This window comes from Typopeltis vanoorti, chromosome 14 (genome assembly GCF_054136105.1).
Source record: "Typopeltis vanoorti isolate ZY-2024b chromosome 14, IOZ_Tvanoo_1.0, whole genome shotgun sequence".
Lineage (NCBI taxonomy): Eukaryota > Metazoa > Arthropoda > Arachnida > Uropygi > Thelyphonidae > Typopeltis > Typopeltis vanoorti.
In genome coordinates this window covers 13,282,673-13,301,387 of record NC_143562.1, presented here as the reverse complement: position 1 = coordinate 13,301,387, position 18,715 = coordinate 13,282,673, and the positions used below count along the sequence as shown (strand labels likewise).

Below are 18,715 nucleotides of genomic sequence, written 5' to 3'. Positions count from 1 at the left end.
AGGAATGGATGATTTGATCGATAATGAAAATGGTGAGATAAATGCGAGTAGCGAAATTGCCCGTTTAAATGGCGCGATACACAGAGCCAAATGACAACTGGAGCGTATGCAAAAATGTGTGTTGAACGTACCGACAAATAACCGGCGGAAGTCTGTGACGGCAAATAATAGAATGTACGTAAACGTCAATAAAATGAAGGAGCGAGTGCTGTATGGGGATTCGCTATTAAGAGGCGTAATAATTGAGAGTTTAACGAAGTCGTACCAGCCGGGTGCGAACATAAAGGACGTCAGCGAATCTATTCGACTGCAAAAACAGAGGGTGAAAGAGATGATAATAGTGGCAGGAACGAATGATTTGAAAGAGGACAAAATGGAAATGATAGAGGATGTGAGGGAGTTGTTTGAGGTAGCAAAAGAGAAGAGTGAGAGAGTTAGGATGGTGAGTATCTTACCGCGGTATGACAGCGAAGTGTTTAGAAGGAGGGCCATAATTGCCAATGACTTTATGCGTGGGTTATGCATGGAGAGTGGTGTGGAATTTGTGGATGTGTGGAATGAGTTCGATGGGCGAAAGGACTTATATAAGATGGATGGGTTACATTTGAATGGAATTGGTGTACGGAGACTTGAAAGAGTGTTGATGAATGATGTGGAAGTGGATGTACAGACTCAGGGAAACTAGAATTATTAAGAGGGGGGGGAGTAGATATGCAGACTTTAGGGGGGGCAGTTAAGTGTATGAATGAGTATATTATGCCCGGGCGAGTACGACGGACAACAAATCAGAATGGGATAATTAGTATAAGGAATCAAAGTAGGGATGGGACAAATGGGCTTCTGCGATTCATGTACACTAATGCCAGGAGTATTAGGAACAAGAAGGAAGAGTTTTTGGCCATGGTTGGCACTTCCAGGCCACAGGTTGTCGGTATTAGTGAAACATGGCTGACAGAAGATGATAAAGCTAGTGGGATTGAATGCGATGGGTATAGCGTGTTCAGGAGTGACAGGGTGAATAAAAAGGGGGGAGGAGTGTTATTGATGATAGCTGATGAGCTTCAGCCAAGGAGTATAGAAGTTGAACTGCAGGATGGGGAAAAAAGCACATTTGAGGCTGTTTGGTGTGAGATACAATCTAGCAGAACAAAATATACAATTGGGTGCTGCTATAGACCGGGTGATGGAGTGGATGGTGGGAATAGTATGCATAAGCAAATAGAAGAAATGAATGGAAGGAGGGTAATTATTATGGGTGATTTCAATTATGGTAACAGTGACTGGAAAGAGGAGAGGGCACATGGGAGGAAGGAATTGGATTTTATGCAGTTATTAAGGGACAACTATCTACGGCAACATGTATTGGAAAATACCAGGGGGCAGAGAATGCTGGACCTAGTAATTGCAACTGAGAATGTAGCTGTAACGAACATGACCATGTTGCCACCAATTGGTGAGAGTGACCATAAGGTCATGACTTGGGAGGTGGCTAAAGAAGTCGAATTTACAATTAAGACAGGGTATATGTGGAATTACCGGGCTGGTAAGTATGACAAGCTTAGGTGTGTGCTTGGCTCAATGCCATGGCATGTAAAACTGCAAGGGCTGGATGTTGATGGTGCATGGGAGGTGGTTAAGAACTGTTTGCAGGAGGCAATGGTTGACTGTATACCAAGAGTCCGAATAATAAATCAGGTAGGGGTTAAATGGATGAATAACACTATTAAGCTTGAGATGCAAAAAAAGAAACAATTGTGGAGGGAATTTAAGGAGAAGGGTGACCATCAGGTGCATGAACAGTATAAAGCTCAGGCCAGGATGGTAACAAGGGTGGTAAGAAAAGCAAAAGCAGATTACGAAAGGAAATTGGCCATGCAGGCTAAAGAGAATCCCAAACAGTTTTTTCAATATGTTGCAAGTAAAAGGAAAAATGCTCATGGTAGAATGATCTTAAAAAATGCTGAGGGTAGGGAGGTAACTGAATCAGTCGATGTTGTGGAATTACTGAGCGAGCACTTTGCAAGAGTATATCATCCAGGTGGTGGCTTTGCGGAAATGGAGGAACCAACAGCTTATACTGGAATTGTGATGAATGAGGTAGAGGTAACTAGTCTATTACAGAACCTCAATGTCAATACGTCTATGGGATTGGATGGTATACCAGCTCGTGTCGTACATGAAGCGGCCAAAGAATTGTCAGTGCCCTTGACCATTATGTTTAATTTGAGCCTCAGGACTGGGTCAGTCCCAAGGGGGTGGAAAGAGGGGAAAATAGTTCCACTGCACAAAGGTGGTTCCAAGGCTGCTGTTGAAAATTACCGGCCAATCAGCATAACAGGAATCATTATCAAGGTCTTAGAGAAAATAGTCAAGAGGAAAATACAAGATTGGATAGAAGAAAATGGGATACTGTATCGGGGACAGCATGGTTTTGTGAAGGGTAGGTCATGCCTCAGTAACTTGCTCACGTATTATAACATAGTGACGGCTGAACTGGATAAGGGTAATGGGTTTACAGTGATTCTGCTGGACCTTGCTAAGGCCTTTGACAGGATACCACATGGAATTCTAATCAGTAAATTGCAGCATATGGGAATGGACGGCCTGTGACTAGTTACCACAAGGATCTGTTCTTGGACCACTGCTGTTTAATTTGTTCATAAATGATATAGGAAAGGATCTGAGAGGAACAGTTCATTTGTTTGCGGATGATGCGAAGTTGGGTAGGGCAATAGTGAATGCAGATGACGTCAAAATTTTGCAGGATGATTTGGATAGATTGGAGGTCTGGGCTAGGGAGAATGGATGTCAATTTAATGTGGCAAAATGTAAGGTTATGCATTTTGGGGTGAAAAGATATGAGGCAGTTTACTGCATTGGTGGAACCGTGCTCCAGGAAATTGATGAGGCACGAGATTTAGGAGTGTTGGTGGATAAGGAATTGAAATTTAGGGGACACATTGCAAAAGTGGCCAAATCAGCTCATCAAATCACTTGGTTACTGAAGAATACGTTGACAAGCAGAGACAAGCAGGTTATTGTTCCTCTGTATCGAGCCTTGATAAGACCTCATCTCGACTACTGTGCTCAGATTTGGTCACCTAGGTTTCTTCTTGATGGGGAGGAGGTGGAGAGGATCCAGAGGCGAGTGACCAAGATGATAGCAGGTCTGTGGAATGAACCGTATGAGAACAGGTTGAGGATTTGTGGGTTGCAAAAATTGGTTGATAGGCGGAGGAGGGGAGATATGATTGAGACATTCAAATTACTGAAGGGTTTCTATAAAATTAATTCAGAAGATATTTTTGAGAACAGGGCTGGTTGTGGGAGGACTAGGGGACATCCATGGAAACTGGGCAAAAGTGTGGTTAGTAAAGGTGTTAGAGCTGGGTTCTTTACTTTTAGAGTAGTGAATGAGTGGAATGCGCTCCCTGAGTCTGTGATGGATGCTGTGACAGTGAATGAGTTTAAGGCGAGGTATGATAGATACTGTATGAATGTCGAATAGTTGTGATGAAAATGATTTGGGGCCTCCCTCGATGAGTCTAATGACTCCCTGGAGTTGCCCGTAATAATAATAATAATAATAATAATATTCTTGCCAAAGTCCTCCCATTACTTTTGTTTAGCTAGTTTTACACACTGTTTAGCATTCTTGCATTTGTCTGTATATTCTCTAAGCGCACAAGCTGACTTATTTGACAGGAATTTTTGGTATGCTTTCTTCTTTTCCTTCACTGCCTCTTTAACTTCCTGTGTCCACCAGGGAGTTCTGATTTTTTTATCCATTCACACAACCTCACCACATGCCTCTCTGGCAGAATCAATCAATGTTTTCTTCAGAGTTTGCCACTGAATCTCCAAGGTTTGATTCCTGTTCTCAAACTCTTTCATTTTTTCTTGAATAATATTTGTGTATTTTAATCTACAGTTCATATCTGAGAGCTGCTCAACTTTTATTAGCTTTAAAACTTTCTTACATGTTATTCTTTTCAATATGAAATTCAATTTTATCCTGCTCAAGACTAAATAGTGATCACTTCCAATTTCAAATCCTCTGTACACTCTGGTGTCCTGCACCAGGGAGAAAACATCACTATCAACAATAACATAGTCAATGAGACTTTTCTTATTCCTTGCCTCTTCTCTCCATGTGAATTTGTGCATATTTTTATGTTGGAACATGGTGTTAGTAATAACCAGTCCATGTCCTGAGCAGAAATCCAACAGATATTTGCCATTATTATTAGCTTTGCTCTTTTCTCCAAATTTTCCCAAAATATTTTTGTATGTCTCACAATCATTTCCTACTCTGCTATTTAGATCCCCAACAAGGACCAACTTTTCCTTTTTCATTGTGTCAGTTGCTTTCTCTAAAGCCTCAAAAAATTTCTCCACTTCTACCTTAGTAGAACCTTCTGTGGGACCATAGGCACAAATAAGTCTCATTGTCCGGTTCCCCATTCTCATATTTGTCCACATTACTCTACTTGAGACTGACTGCCATTCAAGAAGATTAGCCTCGTATTTTGTGTTGAATACTATGGCTACTCCTTCTTTTCCTTGATTGTCATTGCCTGAATATAACATTTTGTATTTATTGCTCAGAAAGATCTCACCAGTTTTGGTCTTTTTTGTTTCAGTCACCCCTATTATGTCAATCTGGTAGTTATCTAATTCCTCAGCTAGCTCCATTTCTTTATTATTATTATTATTATTATACGACACCTCCAGGAAGTTCAAGGACTCATCGTGGGAGGGGAACACTACTCTACTTCGCTAAATACATCTCATCCTCTCCACCACTACTTAATTCTCCAACTTCGACACCATCAAATCTCAATATATACATAACTATTACAAAAAGTGTTCAGGGTCAGTTTTATTTTTGTGAGGGGAACACGAGATCAATGAAGGAAAACCAACCCCACAGCCACAGTCTGAGTCCACCTACTTTAATGATAGTGGGTGAAAAAAACTGTTTTAAACTGTTGAGAAGCAGTTACAGGGTAGACATTGGGAAGTTCTTTCACTTGGTGTAACAGCAGGAAGGAGCGAAGACAAGGGGCCATCCCTAGAAGTTACGAAAGGAAGCTATGAGCAAGAGGGTGAGGAGTGGTTTCTTTGCATGGAGGGTGGTTGAACCATGTAATGCATTGCCTGAGAAAGTGGTTAGAGCAAGAACGGTCAATGAGTTCAAGGAGTGGTATGATAGACTTTGTGTTTCCTAAGAAGGACCTCTCATGAAGAGTCTTTTGACTCCATGGAGGCCTGAATAAAAATAATAATAATAATAATAATAATAAAATAATGGACAGCAAGTGAAACATATTGTGTAGCATTCACTACCTATCATCCAATCACTCCTATAGTTAAACTAATATCTGTATCACAAAATTCATATTAAGAGGTATGTGAATCTCAGGGTACCCCTTCATGTTCAATTGAATTCTGCAGTAGTCTCCTGTTTACTCTCAAAATTAAACATTTTATCTCAGTTTACCCCTTCATGTTCAATTGAATTCTGCAGTAGTCTCCTGTTTACTCTCAAAATTAAACATTTTATCTCAGTTTACTTATAGTTACATCCTCTTATTATATTTATAGAAGTTCATTTGTTAATACATATAATATATTAACAAAATAACAACATCAGAACTCCAATTCTGTGCTGGAAAACCTCTTTGAATTAAAAAAAAAAAACAGCAACATGAATGAGCCCAATTATAATTACCCAAAGTTAAAAGAATAATAACACACAAAATTAATAATCTTGCAGACTTAACTTCAACATGTCACATTCATTAGCCATACTTTCATGGCACAATTTTTAGTAAATGGAAAACCTATTTCATTGAGAATACAGGTCATATTTTCCATATCACCTAGTTTAACAATCTGCCAGTTTTACTGCTGATTTTCATGCAAAAATTTGTTACAGTAGTTATTCGGTTTAATTAAAGAATTCTGAAGTCTTGTACTGGATTCAGGATTCTAACATCATCTGACTTTATTATTATTATTACAGGTATCTCAATGGAGTCAGTAGACTCATCAGAGGAGACCCAAACTAGCAAAATAATATCTATCATATCTCTTCTTGAATTCATTTACAAACGAAGAACTCACAACTGAGTCTGGCAATGAATTCCACTCATTCACCACCCTCCAAGAGAAAAACCTTGTTCTCACACCCTTGTTAACCACACTTTTCTTTAATTTCCAGGCATGACTTCTTGTTCTTCCATCACTATCACACAGCTGAAACATTTACCCTGCATCAATCTTATAAAAACCTTTTAGTAATTTAAATGTCTCTATCATATCCCCTCTTCTCTGCCTATCAACCAACCTCTGCAATCCACAAGCTCTCAATCTATCAATGTAGGGAGCATTTTTTACATCGCTCACCAACCTAGTCACTCTCCTCTGAACCCTCTCCACAACCTCCTCATCTCCAAGGAATCCAGGTGACCAGACCTGAGCACAGTAATCCAAATGTGGAAGTATCAACGCTTTATAAAGGGGAATAATAACCTCTTTATCTCTGGATGTTAGTGTGTTCCTTAATAACCACGTAATCCTATATGTAATCTTGGACACCTTAGCAATGTGTCCCCTGAAATTCATCTCCCTATCCACCAACACCCCTAAGTCCCTAGCCTCATCAATCTCCTGGAGCACCATTCCATCAATGTAGCACACAGCCGGTAATCTTTTAATCCCAAAATGCATAACTTACACTTTTCCACGTTGAACTGACATCCATTACCCTTTGCCCATTTTGCCAGCTTATTTAAATCATTCTGCAAACTCTCAACATCAGCTTGATTTTTTTTATTGTGCTACCCAACTTTGCATCATCAGCAAACAACTGAATATCTCCCCCTCAAGCCATTTCCTATATCATTTATGTACAAATTAAACAATAATGGCCCAAGCACAGAGCCCTGAGGCACACCACTGGTCACCTGCTTCATCCTGAACTCTGCTCCTCCGTACACCACCTTCTGGTATCTCTCCCTGAGCCATTCTCCTATCCATATCACCAGTTTGGTGTCCATTCCCATCTGCTCCAATTTGCATAACAGTGTTCCATGGGGTATCCTGTCAAAAGCCTTAACAAAATCCAGAAGTACCACTGTGTAGCCATTTCCTTTGCCCAACTCAGGTGTCATTCTATTATAAAAAGTTAATAAATTGCTAAGGCAGGATCTACCTTTAACAAAACCATGTTGACCCCTATAGAGTATCATATCCTGATCCACCCATTCTTGAATTTTCTCTTTAACCAACTTTCCGATACTTTTACCACCACTCCCGAGATGGTGATTGGTCAGTAATTAACTACCACAGTTTTAGAGCCACCTTTATGCAAAGGAACTACTTTGCCTTCCTTCCACTCCCTAGGGACCATACCAAAGTTCAAACTTAAGTTAAATAACCAAGTAAGAGGCATTGACAATTCCTTTGCACATTCATGCAACACCTGAGCTGATATTCCATCTAAACCTACAGCAGTGTTTGCATTTAAATTTTGCAATATATTAAATACCTCTGATTTCTGACTTGAATATCTTCAATTCGGATATCAGGTTTTAATGCTAATTTTCTTCCAAGCAGAGATAGTGTGCACTCTTGTCTCATACTTGATTTTTACTGTACTCTCCCATCTTCAATTCTAATCATCAGTTTATAAATTAAATATGGACTATGTATTGCTCTGTCCCATATAATGGTATGGGACATGTTTTTTAGTCATGTTTCTCTGGGCACTTTCCCACATATCTTTTCTAGATCTTGTTATATTTCGTGCTTTCTCAACTACCTTAAAGTTATATTTTTAAAAAAAAGTAAGAGATTGCATAGCATGACTAATAGCATAGCTGTACTTGATGCAACAGATAGTCACCATCTGTCTATTTTGTGAAAGATATACTGAACATGCTGGGCTTTGATTTTCTGATGAACTTTTAAAAATTTCTCCAATAATAAATCAAATTCTGGAATATGATAAACATTCATAAATTTGATGACCAGTGATTTTTTTAGTGTGCTAATACATCTCTTTCAAACCAAATCAAAACAAAAAAGATTCCTGCACCAAGGATATAGTTAAGATATTTAATGAGTAGTTCATAAAGGTCTTTCATCCTTGTAAATGTGACATCATGGAGAGTTTGAGAGCAATGGATGAGGAGGAGGAGAGAATGACTGTGAGTTAGCAAGAAGTATATGTGGAATCGAGCAAACTTGATGTTAATAAGGCTGCGGGACTTAATGATATATCACCACGTATTTTGAAGGAATGTGCCAGGGACTTAACATCTATCTGCCTTAACATATTTGTTTAATATGAGTTTAATATTAAGTCAAGTTCCAAAGGAGTGGAAGGAAAGCAAGATTGTACTGCCTCATAAAGGAGGTGACAGAATTCAAGCATCAAATTATAGGCCAATCTGTGTGTCAGGTGTTGTGGTTTAAAGTGTTGGAAAAACTGGTGAGAATCAGGATCCAGAATTGGGTTGGCAACAATGGTATTATCTTTGATGGATAGCACAGATTTGCTAAAGAGAGGTCATATTTTAGTAATCTACTTATTACAATAAGATGACAGCAGCAGCATTGGATGTGGGAAATAGATACACAGTAGTATACTTAAACTTTGCAAAGGCTTTTGATAGATTACTGCATGTAGTCAAACAAGAGTGCATGGGGTTGGATATTAGACAGCATTAGATTGGAAACTGGATGTCTAATAGGTATCAACAAGTTGTGTATGGGGAAGCAATATCCAAAAGAGAAAAGTCACTAGTAGTGTGCCTCAGGGGGTCTGTTTTAGGGCCATTGCTTTTAACCTGTATGTTAATGATATTGGAGAAGATTTGAATGGGAATATACGGTTGTTTGCAGATGATGCAAAGTTGGGACAAACTATGAGGAGGAGAGCAAATATTGTGGTTTTACAAGAAGACTTGAATAGACTGAGTGAATGGCCATGGAAGTGGAGATGCCAGTTCAATGCTGTGAAATGCAAGGTTTTAAAATTTGAAAAACAAAGATGGGATGTAGAATTTGCTCTTGGTGGGGATATATTGTTGGAGGTGATGGAAATGAGAGATCTTGGGGGGGGATAAGGATCTGAAATTTAGAGGATATTGCCAAAATTGTGAAGACAACACAATGAATTCTGAGAATGATGTGGAGGACACTGACTTGCAGAAGTAAAGAAATTCTGGTTCCATTGTATAAGGTTCTGATTAGGCTACATATGGACTATTGTGCACAGATTTGGTGACCTGGTTTTCAAAAGGATGAAGAGATGTTCAGAGGCAATTGACCAAAATAGTTTCTGATCTATGGAATGGTGAATATGAAGAAAGGTAAGTTGAGACAATACAATTTGCAGAGTCTACTGGATAGGAGGAAGAGGGAATGATATTATAAAGATGTATAAGTTAGTAAGGGGGTATTATAGAATTAACATTGAAGCAGTTTTTTCATAAAATAGTGGGAGATTAAGGGATAATAAAAGGTAATTTCTAGAAGCTGTATAAGGATGGTGCGAGCAAAGGAGTGAGAAGCAGGTGTTTTGCATGGAGAGTTGTGAATGATTGCCTGAGAGCATGTTGTCTGCAAAGAATTTGAATGTGTTTAAGCAACGTGATGAGGTGTGTGTGTGTGTGTGTGTGTGTGTGTGTGTGTGTGTGTGTGTGTGTGTGTGTGTGTGTGTGTGTGTGTGTGACAAAAGGGATCCCCCAAATGAGTCTGTGACTACATGGGGTCTTAGCTTAGGATAATAATTATTACTGTTCCCTTCTGACCGTTAAGGTTGCATATGCTATATATGTCAAAGAGATAAACTGCTCTGTGATACTGATAAATGCCTGACTACAAGAAGTCTATTCATAACATTTATGTGAAACTTAATAAATTCTACCCATTTCAAATAAAATATTCAATGTAAATCTATTACAATTATTTCGTCACTTCTAGGAGAGGAACAATGATCATTACCAAGTCTCTTTCCATTTAATGAAGAAAATCTGGTATTCTACTAAATCCTTCATATATTTTTATGTTGGTAATCAGAAATACAAGCTATTGTTTGAGAAAGACATATAACCCATTAAGAGATAAAGATGTTTTTCCTTCAATAGATACATGATTGATTTGTTCGTTATTGTGTGTGAGGGGGGGGGGGGGGGAATAATAGTCATAAAGCATAGTCGAATCAATCCCCAAAGGTGAGTACCTTCTTATTGTAGACTTCAATTTACATTCTGTAATTTCCCAATTTTCTTCCCTTTGCTCCTAGATAAAGTTTCTGATAGTCTCACCACTAACTATTTCAGTAATAGATAAGCAACTCCTAGGAGAGATCCAGGTCCCCTATTCCTTAGGCTACTCCTCCTAATTAACCTTATTCCTTGGATCTTCCAAACAGCCCTATTCTTAAGACTACTCCTATCCAATCATATTCCTTAGACTACTCCTACCTTATATTCAGAGCATGTGTAGCATGCTCATTGCACACCTCCAATATTCTTGTCTGAATTGACTGTATATTTTCACCTTTTTTTTTTAATTCTAGGGAAATTTTCCTCATGTTGATGAGAATCAAACTCAGTGCTATTCTAACCAAAGATTGCTTGTTGCACCATTCCTCCAAACTACATTATAGAAGAACTGTAACTAGCATATGACATTAACAAAATATTTACAGATTTTAGCATTTTAAGCAAGGTTAAATTCTAACACAATTTGCTGCCCATATAAAGTATCATCATCATGTTACCAAAAACTTATTTATTAGCTAATTTTAGAGGGATGGAAAAAGGCACGCCTACTTACAAACACACATAAGCAACTAACCCACAGTTACTTGCATACATAAACAATGCTTACAAATGTGCACATGTACACATACATTCATGTTTAAATATAAACAAGCTATTAAAGTGCACAAAAACAAAGATAACTGACTAAAACACAATGTTTTAACAAAGCAAAATTGTGCACAATAAATCCAATTATAATAATAATAACCAAGTAGCTATTAGTGAACCGAATCTGGAACTAAAGGAACAGTGCAGCATATGGTTAGGCTGAGGGAAAAAATAGAGAAGCAAAATCCTGAAACAGAAAATTAGGTGTTAGTACCTCACGCAGAAACACTAACTTGAGTCAGACAAACACACCTCCCCTACTGGGACAAGGGAGAGAGAGAAAAAGGCAGCACCCAGCCACAGAACTAAAGGCTCTATAGCCATCTCTATATATACACACACACTAGACGGGAGGGTTAGTAGATCCTGGCAGACACCACAGTGGCCAGGTGAGGACAAGTCACAACAGGGAGAGTGGATTCCAAAATGTGCCCAACTGACCTTCATGGTGATGACTTCAGCAAATCCTAGGGTTCCCCCACGTAGAGTTGTGACCGATCGTTTTACTCCCTGAAAGGGTGGCGGACGTTAACAAAGGATTAAACACATATACAAAATATACACAGAAGAAAAAAGACAGAAATCAAACATGTTGTCTCCAAACACAAGGTAAAAAACAATCCTTTTTGAGAATCATTGGCCAAAACAAAATAAATCATCAAATTTCAAGCAAAAAGAAAAATTTCAAATTCAAATGTTTCAAGGATTGATGTACTTTACATTATGGAGACAGCTAATTTAACTTTCTGCATATCTAAAAAATTACACATTGAAACAATCTTTGTTTAATTTCCAGAGTAATTTATATAAATAATTATCAAATCACAGGATATTTTGCTCCAATAAATACAATCATTTCTAAATAAATTACATGAAATACTTTGTTAAAAGAAAAACAAATGTCATTCAAAATTCTTCATTATTGTGCAATCAATAATACCTAAAATATGTTGCAATCTTCATTGTGTATATTCAAATTTATTTGTCTACTGGTTTCAGTCAAACTAGTTTTTAATTTTTTTAGGAAAGTGATAATAACATATTAGAAAACAATTAAAAACCTTTTAATTATACTCAACAATGCTAAAACTTGCCTTCAGGCAAAAGTATGTGATTTTAGCAATTGCAGGCACTGAATAAAATGACACTCATATGGTCCCATTCAATAGTCTGCTTATGAAAATGTCTTTCATTCAGCAGAAGTCAACAGTGCTGAATTACAATGAGTTGCAGTAGACTCTACAAAGGCATGCAGATGGAATATTACATTACATAACACCTGCACGTACCACTGTCACTGTTCAATGAAATAGCTTCATTCATATGTGCATTACCATAAAAAGCAGGAACAGGCAGATATAACCTCCAAGTGCCATACCTGGTTTTGCACCTAAGTAATTTAGCATTTGCTTTCTATTAACTGGTATTGTGTATTTCAAGAGATTCTGTGAAGTACATTTTAGTCTTGTTGTTCATTTGTTATTATGCAATAGACAAGATATGTGATTTTACGAAGTCCCAAAGCTGACTCATTCTGCTATGAAGTTGAAGTGTAGAGAAATGACATTAAAATTTGCGAAACATGCAGTTTTGATCAAAAAAATATATCATTTGTAATCTTGTCTCCCAATATATGCTGTGCATACAATATTTCAGAGGATAGTTAATGATACACATTCCTCAATGTTTGCTATCCCAATGTACATTGCTAGGAAAGAATGTCAACGAACACCATAGTGGGAGGAACAAACAACCATGGCACCCACCTAACAAGATGTAGGACCTCCTTTCACCACGATGACTGCAACAATCCTATGGAGCATACTTTCTACAAGCATACGATAGTGATAAATGGGAATTTTAGACCATTCTTCCTGTAGGCATGTAATGAGGTCCAGGACTGTTGTGGTGCAGAAGTCCTTTGACCTGACCCAACATTCCAGTTCATCCCACAGATATTCAACAGGGTTGAGATCATGACTCTGTAGAGGCCAGTCAAGTGTGGTGACATTCATTTCCACAAACCACACAGTTTCAGCAACAACTTCATGACACACTGCATTGTCTTGCTGAAAGAGACAATGGCCAGTTCCACAGAAATGTAACAAAGTAGGAAGCAATGTTCGTGATGCCACAGAGGTCTGAGGACAAACCAGGAAAAAGAGGACCATACCATCACACCACCACCTCTGAATTTCATAGTATTTTATGCACTCTGGTAAAAGACATTCAATGAATTACCTTAGTATCTCATAATGCAAAGCATATATCCTTACAGACAAGTATAATGCTATGCATTATGGGAAGGGCCACTACCCACACTGGTTTTGACCTTTATTAAGGTGAAAAAGTAAAGGGGTGTTTATCATAGGCCTAGAGTAGTTAGTACAGGAGTGCAAGAGAGCCTGATAGTGTTAGGAGAAAGAAAAGACAGAGAGATAGAGAAAAGCCTCAGCTCTTTTATATCATCATACAGCCAAAGATAAGCTATCAGTTTTCCTTTATCACCAATCTTATGCAGATGAACAACCAAAAGACCAATTAAAACTGAAGCACAAAGATGACTGATACCCAGGTGGTTAGCCTTCTCTGCCTGGGATTGCTCTCCAGTCATCCCTGCAAATGACCATAAGATAACATTGAACTAAGAGAATGGAACCATTTAAAAAGCCTCTCATAGTAAAAAATAGATAGAATTTTATCTCCCCCTGGTGAATAATGTGGTTAGTCTACACCACATATGCAAAAATTTTATATCTCCTAGAATGCTTCTTTCTAAATGCATAAATCGTCTGACTGAATAATAAAATTTCCACAATATAATATTATAAAGCATTTGTATGTCATATTGCTGGTTTTCAAATCCATGTTTCGTTGTAACCTTCCATAAATGGAATTTTAATTCATTAATTATAAAATCAAATTCTCTTCCCATTATTGACAGGGGTGGATACTCCAAAAAAAAAAGAACCTGTTCTGTTGTAAGTAATGGAATGCCCAACACATTACATAATCTGTTCCAAATATGCAGGGCAAGAGGGCAGCTGTAGAATGCATGTTCTATTGTTTCCAATCGGTAACAGATGGATCTCCAATGTTAAAGTACCTCCATTTGATCGTATTGACTGCAAGATGGCCATATGCAATTCTCCAAGCAAGATCCCTCCTGTTAGGGTATCCTTGGAACTTCAATAAGTTATGAAACAAAGCATTGTCAGTACCTAACTGCGGAAGTTTGGGGCAAAACGAGATTAAAGCTTTCTTTATACCAAATTTTACTTTTTTTAATAGAAAGAATGTCAATGCCAGAATGTTGTAGCAATCTTAGAGTTAAACAAAGGATGTTGTAGTATTCAGAAAATCTCTTTGGACCTTTATAATCATTTACTCCAAACAGGGGAAGATGAAAACCCAGGTAGTACCAGAGAAGGGCTGCAACATTTTATGGATTTTTAAAGCTGTATTGCTTAAAAAGCAGAATATTAAGAGTGGAAGCCCAAATCCTCCATGCTACTTTGATATTTGAAGAAATTTCTTTATAACTCCTTGGTATCAGCTGGACCAAAAAAAATTACAAAGGCTTACTATATAATTGCTTTTCTTCAGCTTCTGTGATATCTGTAATATTTATTATGCATGACTGAGCAGGGAAGATTATAGTTTTGAGCCTATGATTTAGAAGAAAAGGAAAGTGGCCCAATTTTCCAGTCTTCTAGCTTGTATATAAGTTCTTGAACTGGTAATATTGGGTAGGTGGAGAAGGGAATTCCAAGTATACTGAAGGGTTTACTCTTAGGGGGGTTAGTTCCACTTTCCAAAAACTTTTAATTTTGACTTGTCTGCATTAGCAATTAATCCACTGATTTTGCTGAATTTTTTCAAAATACCAAAAAAGATGTATATCGAATCATTATCTTTCAAAGTACCACATCATCAGCATATGCTAATACCTTATTTTAAGGAACTGTTATTCCTCACACAGAAGGGGTATTGTCGACTTCCTATAAGAAAGGTTCAAGAACCAATGCAAAGAGCAATGGACTAAGGGTTGGACCTTGCTTGACTCCTTTTTGAATTTTGACTGAGTCTGATAGTAACTCATCAACTAGGAGATGGGTAGTTGAATTTGCATAGGCTCCTTTAATAATTGATAGCAGCTTTTTACCCACACCAATTTGCTGGAGGATGTGGAACAGAAAGGTATGCCAGACATTATCACATACTTGAGTAAGGTCTATTGGTAGCGTTGCCATTAGCTGCTTTTTCATATTAACTATGCGGAATAGATCAAACAGCAGAAACAGATTAATTTCTACTGCTCATCCTGGAACTCCATACACCTATAAGCTTTTAATTATATATCTCGTTCCTACTTGGAGCCTGTTATTAATAATGCGGAAAAATATCTTGTAGTCGGTATTAGATAGAGAAACAGGTCTCCAGCTGCTATTAGGTTTTGGAATGAGGATGACATGGCTTGCTACAAATTCACTTGGTATGCCTCATGATGAGAGAAAAGAAATAAACAGTATAACTAGAATGGGAGCCCTCAAGGGCTCACTTTAGTGAATACAGGAGTGGTAAACCCAAGATACCTGACGCCGGACTGTGCCTTACTTCATGTAATATACATCTGTAGACTGGTCCCTACTCTTATTTCCTTTTTTTTCCCTTGTTGTTCCCCTTTCTCCCCCCCCCACCCAATGCTATTAGAGTAGTCAAAGGCTAGGGATGAATCTTTCCTATTAAACTATTTTTTTTTTTCCATCTCACGCAGTGGGAGTCTGCTTTCCCTCCCAAAAGGCAAGTTCGGAGGTCTTAAGGTGGCAGCCCCCACCACCAAACTTGTCTTGCGAAAGGTTGGTAGCCTATCCGGGGAAAATTTCAAATTACTCGCAAAGCTCTGAAGAAGAAAAATAGGATGGATTTAATCAAATTGACCGGGCTAATGGACAGGGACTTCTATTTGAAAAATTAAAAATAGCTACTTGGAATGTCCATGTAATCGCACACAATGTTGATGAGCTAAACAGAGAACTAAAAAATAGAAGCATTGATATAGCAGCAATAACTGAGACAAAAAAGAAAAAGAAGGGATTTCAAATTCTGGAAGATTATGTCATGATCTTTTCTGGAGAGTTTCAGAAGACAAATGGGCTTCATCTGGGGTTGCAATTTGGATTAATAAAAAATGGAAAAACAAAATTTTAGATTATATTTGGGTATCAGACAGAATAATCAAAGTTAGAATGAAAATTATGAATCAAACATTCAATATTTTCAGAATTTATGCACCAGTAGATGGAAAAGAGGAAGAGACAGAAGAATTTTACGGAAAACTTCAGGAATGTATTGATGAAACAAATAAAAATGAAGGGGATGCTTAAGGGTCAAAGCTGTATAACTGAGAGGAGACCTCCACATAGCCTTTAAAGGAATGCGGAGAACCGACCAGGGCTTCTGACCTAATGTCCAATCCTCACCTTCTCGTGGTGCACCCTGTTGGGTATCTACTTTGATACTGAATGAACGAGGATGGACTGGCAATTTGGGATTTAGCCGACCAAATTGTATTCTTATTGGTTAAACCAAAATAAAAAATGATGGTACAACATGACAAAATTTCATGCCAGCTGGGGCGTCGCCCGGTTAAACAGGGCCCCTGTTGTTTTTGCCAGGGAACCAGATCGAACAGCGAAAAGTCAGCTACTGGAACAAATCTGAAAACAAACCCCAACTCAACATCACCACAGTTAAAGATCGGTACTATCAACGTAAGAAGCCTGAATGGCAAAGAAATGTGGCTAGTTGAGGAATTAGATAAGTACCAGATCGACATAATAGGGGTGACTGAAACAAAAAAGACCAAAACTGGTGAGATCTTTCTGAGCAATAAATACAAAATGTTATATTCAGGCAATGACAATCAAGGAAAAGAAGGAGTAGCCATAGTATTCAACACAAAATACGAGACTAATCTTCTTGAATGGGAGTCAGTCTCAAGTAGAGTAATGTGGGCAAATATGAAAATGGGGAACTGGACAATGAGACTTATTTGTGCCTATGGTCCCACAGAAGGCTCTACCTAAGGTAGAAGTGGAGGAATTTTTTGAGGCTTTAGAAAAAGCAACTGACACAATGAAAAAGGAAAAGTTGGTCCTTGTTGGGGATCTAAATAGCAGAGTAGGAAATGATTGTGAGACATACAAAAATATTTTGGGAAAATTTGGAGAAAAGAGCAAAGCTAATAATAATGGCAAATATCTGTTGGATTTCTGCTCAGGACATGGACTGGTTATTACTAACACCATGTTCCAACATAAAAATGTGCACAAATTCACATGGAGAGAAGCGGCTAGGAATAAGAAAAGTCTCATTGACCAAGTTATTGTTGATAGTGATGTTTTCTCCCTGGTGCAGGATATCAGAGTGTACAGAGGATTTGAAATTGGAAGTGATCACTATTTAGTCTTGAGCAGGATAAAATTGAATTTCATATTGAAAAGAATAACATGTAAGAAAGTTTTAAAGCAAATAAAAGTTGAGCAGCTCTCATCACAATCATCATGATGATGATGATGATGATGATTGTCTTTTTATTGCTGACCTTCATACCATATCTATTACAACAGCTATTCAATTTAGTCAGAGAATCTTGCAGACTTGTAGCGGATTTATTTAGAAGTATAACATCATCCGCATAAAGCAAAGAGCTGACATTAACATCTCCAATTTTGATATCAGGTTTAATACCACATTCCTTCATAATGTGATCCATATAGATAATTAATGACAGAGGGGATAATGTACATCCTTGTCTCACACCAGATTTAACATTAAACCATCTTCCTGTACTTCTTTCAATTCTAACTGCTGACTTACAACTCAAATAAAGACTAAGTATTGCTTGATATAATGCCCCATCGACACCATATAACTGCAGCGTATTGAATAGCTTCTCTCTTGGCACCTTGTCATATGCCTTTTCCAAATCAACAAAACTTAAATACAGATGTTTGTTGTATTCCCATGCTTTCTCGACTTTAATCTTCACTTTAATCGTAAAGTGAAGATCTGATCCTGACAGCCTCTATTTGGCCTGAATCCAGCTTGTTCTTCACCATGCTTTTCTTCCACAATTCTTCTCAACCGTTTCTCAAGTATACTTGCATAGATCTTGCCAGGAACACTCAGTAGGGAAATACCTCTGTAATTCTCACATTCAGTTTTATTTCCCTTTTTATATATGGGTACTATGAGAGCTCTACTCCAATCATCGGGAATTCGTCCCTCTGTCCAGGCTTTCTGAACTATGCAGTGCAGCCACTGTAAGACTTTTATACCACCATACTTCAGCATTTCTGGTCGAATATCATCTACTCCTGCTGCATTTCCACATTTCAAGCCTTTGATGGCTTTTTCTACTTCAAGTATGGATATGTATTCCTGACTGCATGCCTGGTCAGTGTTTTTTATCACTGTGCTGTCATCACTGCTTGTTTCATTTAGCAGTTTTTCAAAGTAATTACTACATACTTCAAGGATATCTTTTTCTCCTGTTTTCATGTCGCCTTTATCATCTCTAACTCCTTTTACAGCACTCTTTCCTCCATTCCTAAGCTTCTTCAACAACCTCCAGAATATTTTGCCACCTTCTTGATATTTATTTTCTATATTCTTGCCAAAGTCCTCCCATGACTTTTGTTTAGCTAGTTTTACACACTGTTTAGTTTTCTTACATATGTCTCTGTATTCTGTAAGAGTAA

At 37.9% G+C, this 18,715-nt stretch overlaps 1 protein-coding gene across 10 annotated transcripts in view; it reads right to left on the bottom strand.

Annotated features, from left to right (window-relative positions):
* The window catches only part of LOC150099238 (uncharacterized), an 825,097-nt gene that overhangs the window by 556,763 nt on the left and 249,619 nt on the right, over positions 1-18,715 (bottom strand). For 9 of the 10 annotated variants that reach the window (XM_090403353.1, XM_090403348.1, XM_090403355.1 and 6 more), the window contains exon 8: positions 11,391-11,459. The exons of the other annotated variant lie outside the window; for it this stretch is intronic. In XM_090403353.1, the coding sequence (XP_090259479.1) occupies positions 11,391-11,459 (69 nt within the window). The remainder of the gene's footprint in view (positions 1-11,390; positions 11,460-18,715) is intronic. 10 annotated transcript variants of the gene reach the window in all.